Genomic DNA, 10,661 nt, shown 5'->3' with positions numbered 1-10,661 from the left:
TGTGTCTCCATGTCTGTCTGTTTCCCTCCAAGTCTGTCTGTCTGTTTGTCTGCCTCTGTTAAAATGGGGGTTATTAGTGGTGTCAATGGGGTAGAGAGGGTTATTAATGAGTTGCTACGGTGTTAATGAAGATTATTATAGTTGTTATGGCTGTTAATTAGGTGACAGGGTTATTAAGAGATGTTAATGAGGGCGGTGTGATTAGGTTGCCGTGTGTGTGTGTGTGTGTGTGTGTGTGTGTGTGTGTGTGTGTGTGTGTGTGAGAGAGAGAGAGAGAGAGAGAGAGAGAGAGAGAGAGAGAGAGAGAGAGAGAGAATTAAAAATATAAGCTGTAATGTGTGTGTGTGTGTGTGTGTGTGTGTGTGTGTGTGTGTGTGTGTGTGTGTGTGTGTGTGTGTGTGTGTGTGTGTGTGTGTGTGTGTGTGCGCGCGCGCTCGAAGCCACTCTTCAGTAACTTATGGATCAGGAATATGGCAGAGATAGAAAATGACTAAACTCTCTCTCTCTCTCTTCCTGTAAGCACGCAAAGAATTCTCCCTTTCTCCTTAAGACAGCGATTACCTGTCTTAAATTACAGCGACAGGTAAATTAATACACCTCTTGGGGAATGACAGGTAAGAGCGAAACTTCCTGCAAAAACTAACACTAATTTCGACCATATGGTGTAGCCAGAGGGATTAGCCTTATGATGCAACGAAAACTACACTACTAAGGCAACAAACACTACTACTACTACTACTACCACCACCATCCACCACAAGTACCACCACCACCACCACCACTACTACTACTACTATTACCACCATCACCACCACCACCACTACTACTACTACTACAGTACTTATACTACTTTATCAAGAAAAGTTTGAAGGGCCTTGAAAATATAAAGGTCTACGAAAATTTAAAGGGCCCCGAAAATTTAAAAGGTCTTGAAAATTTAAAGGTCTTAAAATTTAAAGGTCTTAAAATTTAAAGATCTCTGAACATGTAAAGGTCCCTGAAAAATAAAGGTCTGAAAATTTGTCTGAAAATTTAAAGGGCCCTGAAAATTTAGAGGTCTCCGAAAATTTAAAGGGCCCTGAAAATTTAAAGGTCTCAAAATTTAAAGGGACGTGAAAATTTAAGGGGCTCTGAAAATGTAAACAAACTCGACTGCTTCCAATCCAGTTGAAGGAACGAAAGGTGATCGTTCAATCCCTCTACAATTTCCCTTTTCCTAAATGCACACGACTTTGAATAACTTAGGAAAGGTTCTTCGATCACAGAGATACTGGAAGCTTTATCTAATCCCTCCCAGCTTAGAAAATATCATCGTAAGCTGAAAATTTTATCGTAAGCTCAATTAAATCACCAGAGGGGGTTTGCGATATTGTTTGGTTGTGGTGGTTCTGTCCCTCTCAGGATGGGGTAAAGCGAGGTTGTGTGTGTGTGTGTGTGTGTGTGTGTGTGTGTGTGTGTGTGTGTGTGTGTGTGTGTGTGTGTGTGTGTGTGTGTGTGTGTGTGTGTGTGTGTGTGATAAAAGTGCACAGAATTAAACAACTGTCCTCGAGGTGAAGATGCTGCAGTGATGATGTATATGAACATTGTGTGTGTGTGTGTGTGTGTGTGTGTGTGTGTGTGTGTGAGATATCCTCGAGGTGAAGGTGTTGTGGGGATGCTTGATGGTACAGCTGTCAGGATGGTACGCTGGCAGCCTATATAAATGAGCAGGACCGAGGCAGGAGCATCATTCCCAGCCCTACATCCCCACCGGCCACATCCTTGCCTTGTCCCTCCCAACCTAGCCAATCCAACATGGCAGTCTTCAAGGTAGCTATATTGCAGAGAAGGAATTTGCAACACTTCACTGTGAGCTATGTTGCAGGAAAGGAATTTGCAACACTTCACTGTTACCAATTTCCTTTTGACTCGTCCCAAAAATCCATGAACATTTTTTACCACAACCCTCTCTCATTTAAGCATTTCAATTATTATACGTCAGATTTACTACACATATATTTGTAAATAATTTTGGCTTTCCGATAAAGGGGTGTGTGCTATCTATCCAAATCTATCACGCCCATCTATCAATCTATCTATTTATATGTCTGTTTATTCATCCATGCAAACGTCTATCATCATATATCTAAAAGTTTATCGCTGGTAAATTATGAGAAATAGAGTAGGTTAATTTATACTCATTTACGGTTATTACGGCATTTGTCACAGTGTATAAATAATTGCCATATATCTGTAGTAATGATGTATGATTGAGAGATGGGTACTGGTGTATAAAGTCAACTCACACGCTGCAGTTTGTGATAATCTCTCTCGCTCCCTCTCTCTCTCTCTCTCTCTCTCTCTCTCTCACACACACACACACACACACACACACACACACACACACACTATTCCCTTACCCTACATACACTCGAAGTACACACAGCATACACACACACATACACACACACACTGCCTCCAACCCCTCCCTCCCCTTCCTCTTCCCCATTCTCTCCCCCTTCCCCACTCTCCCCCTCCCCCTTTCATCCTCCCCCTCTCCCCCCAGCCTCATCACATACATCCAAAGTTTTAATCACCCACAACCACGTCCACATAAACCACCCAGCTCACAGCCTCGCCTCCATCACCCAATCACCCCGCTCCATTTAACAACCAAACGACCTCCAACTACCCAATTAAGTGACGAGCCTTTTAACGAGCTAATCAATGGGGTGCGGGCAGTGCTAATGAGGCAATTGGACTGGGAAATAAAAAGGGGGGGGTATTGGGGGGACTGGAAGGGGGGCAGATGAATTAATGAGAAAAGATAATGACTGGATGATATGTTGTGGATTTTTTTGGGGGGTGGGGGGGAGGGTGTACTAGAGGACGCGAATGTACTGTGTAGGCTGGGGATACCTACATACATAACGTACATACATTACCTACTTACATAAATACGTACTACATATATTACCTACATACATACATACATACGGGCGGAGTAGGAAGGGTGTGTATGTGAGATGATGTGGGGGAAATGAGAGGGAGTTGATTGGCGGACGTGAATGTACAGCCTGGGGACGGACACACACACACACACACACACACACACACACACACACACACACACACAGGGTAGTGACAGTGTGAGTATGATGTTACTGAGAGGGATATTGTGCCTGATAATTAAAAAAAAAAAAAAAAAAAAAAAAGAGGGAATTGATTGGAGTATTGGAGGACGTGAAAGTACAACCCTGAATACATACATACATACATACATACACATACATACATACATGCTTGCTTCTATATACTCATCCATCAACTGTGCACATACATATAAACACACACATATACATGCATACATACATACACATAAATTCATTCTTGCTTTTATATACAGTATACTTATCCATCAATTGTACATACATAATATACACATACATAAACATACATATATATATATATATATATATATATATATATATATATATATATATATATATATATATACATGCCTGTTTCTAACTAAATACATTCTTGTATCTATATATATATATATATATAAACATACATATATATATATACACAACAAATTCGTACATACATACTTAAATTCATGCCTGTTTCTAACTAAATACATTCTTGTATCTATATAAATACTTCTCCTCCATCCAGTGCACATACATATATACATACATACATAGACATTATCATACATACATATATAAACAAACACATACATAGATAGACATCCACAACACATACATATACACATACATACATAGACATACACAACACACATATACACAACAGGTACATAAAAATACATACATACATAGACATACACAACTTACATACCCAGACACACATACATACATAAATATAAAGACAAGTTCACGTTAGTAATTATTTTTCTTCTAAGTATCCGAATTTGTGCATAAACCCGTCACTCCTTTACCTGACGCCAACCAACCCCTTCCACGCACCAACAGCCACAAACTTCGTATTACCCTCCACTAATCTTTGCATCTATCTATCTATCTATCTGTCTGTCTATCTATCTATCTAGTGCCAAACTCTTGATTCCCTGAGTTCATCATCAGGACAGAAAGTTATATCAAATTCTCTCTCTCTCTCTCCCTCTCTCTCTCTCTCTATTTTATCTATCACCCCCTCAGGTCACCTTCGCCTTGCTGTCCATCGCAGTGGGAGCGGCTCTGACAGACGGCCGACACCCCCCACCCCCTCCCCCATACCACCCCCCAGCCCCTTCCTACAGCCCCCCAGCCCCCTCCTACAGCCCCCCCGCCCCCTCCTACCACCCCCCCGCTCCCGCTCCCTCCTACAAGCAACCAGGACGGCCCTACAGCTACGCCTACGAGGTGAATGACGAGTACAAAGGCCTTCAATTTAGCGCTGACGAAGCCTCTGATGGAAGCAACGTAAAGGTGAGACAATTTTACGTAAAGGTGAGACAATATATTTTTTTATATCTCAAAGTATATATATTTCGTTATTAATTTCAAACTCCAAAATGACGAGAGGGTTCTAAATCATCTCCAAACCCTTCCATTTCCACCTCAAACTTTAGATGGAAATATAATGAGGAGAAAGACTGAATGTTTTATGTGACCTCAAACTAATGTAATCGTATAGTTTTTTTTTTTTTCCTTTTTTTTTATGGGATTATGGCATCATCATGTGGAAGGCTCTCTCCTCCCCTTCCCCCCTCCAAATATTTCCCCTCCCTCCCCATTCCAGTCACTCCCAGCCTCTCCCTCCCCACCAACTCTCTTCTATCTCTTTCTTCCCTTCCCTTTAAATTCAAAGCCTTCTCCATTCTTCGATTTCCCTTCTTTTCCTTCCACCTCCTCCTTTCCTCTCCCCTCCCCTTCTCTTCCTTCCATCTCTTCCCTTCTTCTCCCCTTCCCTTCTCTCCCTCCCCCTTCAGTCCCTACCTAATCCTCCCTCCCTTCCACTCCTACCTCTCCCTGCTCTCCCCTCCCCTTCTCTTCCTTTCATCTCTTCCCTTCTTCTCCCCTTCCCTTCTCTTCCTCCCCTCCCCTCCCCTCCCCACCCCGACCTTGCTATGGGCGGGTGGGGGTGGTGGGAGTAGGGGGGGAGGTCAGTAATTTTAGGAGTTAAGAGACGAGAAAGTTGGGTCGCTTGTGTATTCTTAGCCAAACCACAGAGACACGTGATTGGGGTCTACACACGAGGTCACACGATGATGGTGGTAGTTGTGGTTGATGGTGGTGGTAGTTGTGGTTGATGGTGGTGGTAGTTGTGGATGATGGTGGTACTTGTGGATGATGGTGGTACTTGTGGTTGGTGGTGGTACTTGTGGGTGGTAGTGGTAGTTGCGGTGGATGGTGGTAGTTGTGGGTGGTGGTGGTAGTTGTGGGTGGTGGTGGTAGTTGTGGGTGGTGGTGGTAGTTGTGGGTGGTGGTGGTAGTTGTGGGTGGTGGTGGTAGTTGTGGCTGGTGGTGGTAGTTGTGGTGGATGGTGGTAGTTGTGGTGGATGGTGGTAGTTGTGGTTGATGATGGTGGTAGTTGTGGTTGATGATGGTGGTAGTTGTGGTTGATGATGGTGGTAGTTGTGGTTGATGATGGTGGTAGTTGTGGTTGATGATGGTGGTAGTTGTGGTTGATGATGGTGGTAGTTGTGGTGGATGGTGGTAGTTGTGGTGGATGGTGGTAGTTGTGGTGGATGGTGGTAGTTGTGGTTGGTGGTAGAGGGTAGGCTGGCGACAAGTGTGGGTGATGGGTGGGAGAGTATATTCCCACTCACATTCTCCCCAAATCCCACTCACTTCCCCAAATCCCACTCACTTCCCCAAATCCCACTCACTTCCCCAAATCCCACTCACTTTCTCCCCAAATCCCACTTTCCCCCCAAATCCCACTCACTCTCGGCCAGCATAGGTCCCCACTCATGACACATTCACTACCGCTAATGCACCGATGTATTTTTGAAGAGCTGAGGGGGCGCCAGTGGGGTAGAGGGGGGTGGGAGGAGGGAGGGGGATGAGAGGGAGGAAGAGGGTGGAGAGGAGGGAGAGAGAGGGAGGAAGAGAGTGGAGAGGAGGGAGAGAGAGGGAGGAAGAGGGTGGAAGGAGGGAAAGAGAGGGGAGATATAGAGGAGAGAGAGAGAGGGGATGTGTAAAGAAGAAAAGAGGGGGGTGGAGAGGAGGGAGAGAGGGGAGTTAGATAGGAGGGAGAGAGAGAGGGGGGGGTGGAGGAGGGAGAGAGGGGAGATAGAAGGGAGGGAGAGAGGGGAGATAGAAGGGAGGGAGAGAGAGGAGTGAAAAGGCCAAAAGAGGAGAGATGGGAGGTGGGGAGGAGGGAGAAAGAGGAGTGGAGACGCCAGGAAGAGAGTGGGGAGGTGGAGAGGAGGAAGAGATAGGAGTGGGGAGGCAAAGAGAGGGGAGGTGGAGAGGAGGGAGAGAGAGGAGTGGAGAGGCCAAAAGAGAGAGAGGGGGAAAAAAGGAAGGAAGGCCGTAGGGAAAAGGGAGTCAGTAAGGAAGGATGGAGGAGTAGGAAGGATAGGGTTGGGGAGAGAAGGAGAGGGGAAATGAAGGTAGGAGGGGTGGGGGTGGGAAGAATGGGGAGGGAAATGGGGTGTGGGTTAGGGCAGGGGGAGAGGGGAGGGGAGTGGGGGCAGTAGGAAGGTGGGGAAGGAGTGAGGGAGTATGAAAAATGATGAGGAATGGAGAGGGGAGGCTGGATATGGATGAGAGAGAGAGAGAGAGAGAGAGAGAGATTAATGGGGTTTCGCTGCATTGTTAGTGTAATTAATTTAGATGATTAGAATGTATGTTTTTTTTAAATTATCCACTGATGTACAAGTATATTTATCATTAATTTTAGAAAGCTTCATTTAACACTTTAGGCCTGACTCTCTCTCTCTCTCTCTCTCTCTCTCTCTCTCTCTAACTGGCTACTATTACATTTCATTTAGTTTTATACATTGTTGGTTTCTTGTTATTCATCTGTCTATACTTCAGGCAATATACCTCATACCCTCCATCAACTTGTCCATCTCTCTCTCTCTCTCTCTCTCTCTCTCTCTCTCTCTCTCTCTCTCTCAATGACCCCCTTCTCTCTCTCTCCTACCACAGGGGTCGTACCAAGTCGCCCTGCCCGACGGTCGCTACCAAAACGTGGACTACAACGCCGACCACCACGCCGGGTACGTGGCAGAGGTGACCTACACAGGGGAGGCACAGTACCCCCCCTCCTCCCCCTCCTACCACCCCGCCCCTGCACCCACCTACCACCCCGCCCCTGCACCCACCTACCACCCCGCCCCCGCCCCGTACCACCCACCTCCCCCACCACCACCACCACCCCGCCCCTACCACGGCTAAACACGACCAGAAACTTAAGATCCTGTTTGATACCTTGAATAAACCATACCCTCAATTTCAAGCCCCCCATCCTTTTTGACTATCCCTCCCCTGCTACCTACAGTCCCCTATCCTCCCCCCTAACTATCCTTCCATCCCCTACATCCTCCCATACTACGATGAAAATAGGGTGTTTAAATTTGGCTCCTCTGCAAATTCCCAGTGAAGTCGAATAGATAAATATTCTTTACAAGTCACCCTCTATTCCCAGTCCCCCACTCATCCCGACTCCCCACAGTCCATTACCGCATCCCCACTACCCGTCCGTCGCTATTCCACCCCTCCCATCCCACAATCCCACCCCACACTCCCTACAGAAGCAATCCCTACTCCCTACCAATCCCACCATCCCACAGAAAAAAAAATAGGATAGGAAATCTGGATCAAGTCTGGCACCTTGGAAACTAAATCTATTACGTGTCTACCACTATCCATTACTGTCTGACCCCCCCCCCACACCTTACCTCCTATCCTACCCTACCCTATCTCCTATCCCCCCCTGCCCTTATTCCCGACTACCCCCTCTCCACCACCACAACTACCTCACCTGTTAAATAGTATCGTTTGTACATAGTTGTTGTCACCATCTAACAAGCAAATAACACCCTACCTCGCAAACCTCACTCCCACCCTACCCTACACCCCAAACCCCACCCCTCCCACCCTCCACGGCAACCCGAACCCCATCTCTCCCACCCTCCCCTACCCCTCAAATCCCACCACTCTCACCCTCCCCTGCCCACCCCTCCCACCCTCCCCGGCACCCCATCCCTCCATCCTCCCTTACCCCCCAAACCCCACCCCTCCCACCCTCCCCTGCTCCATATCCCCCACCCCTCCCAACCTCCCCTGCCCCTTAAAATAACTACCATTCTACCACCCTCCCACTACCTGTATCACCACAACCATTACCCCTACCACACCACCACAACCTCCTACCACACACCCACGCCCCCTTAAGCCCTCAGCATACCCTACCACTCACCCTACCCTTGCCAACCACCACCTACCACTCAACTACCAAACATTGTAGGTTACGCGTTTTAAGCAACAGTTGATTTGGTGTGACTGGTATCCATTAAATATACCACGAGACCAAACATACCACAATCATACCAGTCAGCCGAGTATACCACCACGACCTACACACACACACACACACACACACACACACAAAGACAACCAACCACAGCTTACCTACCCACACACACACACACACAAAGACAACCAACCACAGCTTACCTACCCACACACACAAAAACACACAATCAACCACAACTTACCTACCTACCTACACACACACATACACACACACACACACACATACAGCCCCCTTCCCTCAAACCCTTTCAACCACAGTACAACACTTTTATTCAATTCTATCAACTGAGCGAACGATTTTATGCAATTCAGAAACTTTTAATACTGAACAGGTTAATTACGACAACAGCTAACCCCTCCAATTCAAAAACCCTCTCCTATGCTGTATTTTTTTTTCTGTGAGGAAGAAGGAACCAAAGGCTGAGCCCGCATTAAAGTTCCTTCCAAGAAACAAAAACAATACAAAAGAGAGCCAAATTCAAGATCTGTTCATTTCGAGATGCCTGGACACACTGCGTCTGAAAGACTGGAGATCATAGGAAGTAGGAAATACAGACAGAGGGAGACAGTTCCAGAGTTGACCTGTGTTGAGTAGAAAAAGCAAATATTAATAAAGAAAAACATATATCAATTAAGTTCTCAAGCTAAATGGATCAAATAAATATTTTCCTTTAATTTTGCAAAGGGAATAAGTTCAGTGATTTTTCTTTGACTAATGACTAACCATTTTATTCAAAGTGACTCGTGCACCTCAAAGAAATTTCAAAGTAAAGCTCTTAAAAGACGGATAAATTTTCTTCCTTATAAGACTTCCTGGCAAGACTTAAAAAAAAAAATCGTTCCTTAAATCTTACTTTGGGTGGAGTAAAAAAAAATATATATGGTTGGTTCCTTAAATCTTACTTTGAATAGAGTAAAAATATATATATGGTTGGTTCCTTAAATCTTACTTTGAATATATTTAAAAATATATATATATATATATATATATATATATATATATATATATATATATATATATATATATGGTTGGTTCCTTAAATCTTACTTTGAATAGAGTAAAAATATATACATATACGGTTGGTTCCATAATTTTACTTTAGGTAACTTTTTGTGTTTTCTCGGCAAAAATCTAACAATTTTTGCAACAAGAAAGGTTACTCTATTACTCTTAAAAAATACAGATAAATAGATATATACAGACAGAGAGATCGATAGACAGGCAGACAGACAGACAAACAGATATTAAACAAGCGCGAACGATGAATTAATCAGGGAATAGTGTGAATAATACTGGCTTGGAATCAGTACTGAAATTTATAAAAACACTAAACTTGTGATTTCAAAATTTACCGAGATAATTTGACTTCTTCTGACGCCAATCGCAGTTCAGGGGAAGAGTTAGGGTGCTGGTATAATTTTTTCATTATTTTTTTTCTTATTTATTACTATTAATTGAGGGGATTTTTTTTTTTAACTGCATCATATGAACTGTAACTATTTTTCATATCTATTTTTTTGTTGCAATGTACCCCCCCCCCAAAAAAAAAAAAAAAAAAAAACATACACTTCTGTAAAATTAATGTATTTTGAGTTCCTGTTAAATATTTTTTTCTTAATAAAACACTTTCAAAAAATATTGTTTTTTCAACTTTCTACACTTCCCAATTTTTATTTTGTTGCAATATACCCAAAAAAACAACGAAAATAAAAAAAAAACGACCAACACTTCCACAAATGTATTATGATTTCTTGTTGTAAATTTCTTTCTTAATAAAGCACTTTGAAAAATATATATTACATTTTTTTTTCAACTTTCCACCCCAAACTTTTACAGGAAGGAATTCAGTTTGTGGTGTATGAAAATGAAAGTTTTTTTTTTTTTGCCTGTTCACCCCGAGGACATTTTCGTTTTCTTTTTCTTCTTTTCTTTTCCTCTTCTTCTTTTCCTCTGTATTATTATTTTTATTATTAATTATTATTATTATTATTATTAATTTACCATTGATATTTCTATTACTATTATTTAATTGATGTTATTATTATTATCATTATTTCTTGGCATCATTATCCTTATTTATTATTATTATTACTAATTATTATTATTATTATTATTATTATTATTATTAGTGATAGTAGTAGTAGTAGTAGTAGTATCACCATTAT

The 10,661-nt window shown here is 43.2% G+C and overlaps 1 protein-coding gene across 1 annotated transcript; it reads left to right on the top strand.

Moving 5' to 3' along the window:
- The first annotated feature begins 1,794 nt into the window (after positions 1 to 1,794).
- Positions 1,795 to 7,355, top strand: LOC145407138 (uncharacterized). The gene is made up of 3 exons (XM_080278155.1): positions 1,795 to 1,809; positions 4,164 to 4,433; positions 7,107 to 7,355. Exons 1-3 carry the CDS (start codon positions 1,795 to 1,797, stop codon positions 7,353 to 7,355), a joined length of 534 nt encoding a protein of 177 aa, XP_080134281.1.
- The last annotated feature ends 3,306 nt before the right edge of the window (positions 7,356 to 10,661 follow it).

This window comes from Coenobita brevimanus, chromosome 72, assembly GCF_032717465.1.
Source record: "Coenobita brevimanus isolate Jiangsu-jjx chromosome 72, ASM3271746v2, whole genome shotgun sequence".
Classification (NCBI taxonomy): domain Eukaryota; kingdom Metazoa; phylum Arthropoda; class Malacostraca; order Decapoda; family Coenobitidae; genus Coenobita; species Coenobita brevimanus.
This window is presented reverse-complemented; position numbering and strand designations above follow the sequence as displayed.

Coding starts and splice junctions, on each gene's coding strand:
- LOC145407138 (XM_080278155.1), top strand. Junction 4,434..7,106: donor CTGATGGAAGCAACGTAAAG/GTGAGACAATTT, acceptor CTCCTACCACAG/GGGTCGTACCAAGTCGCCCT.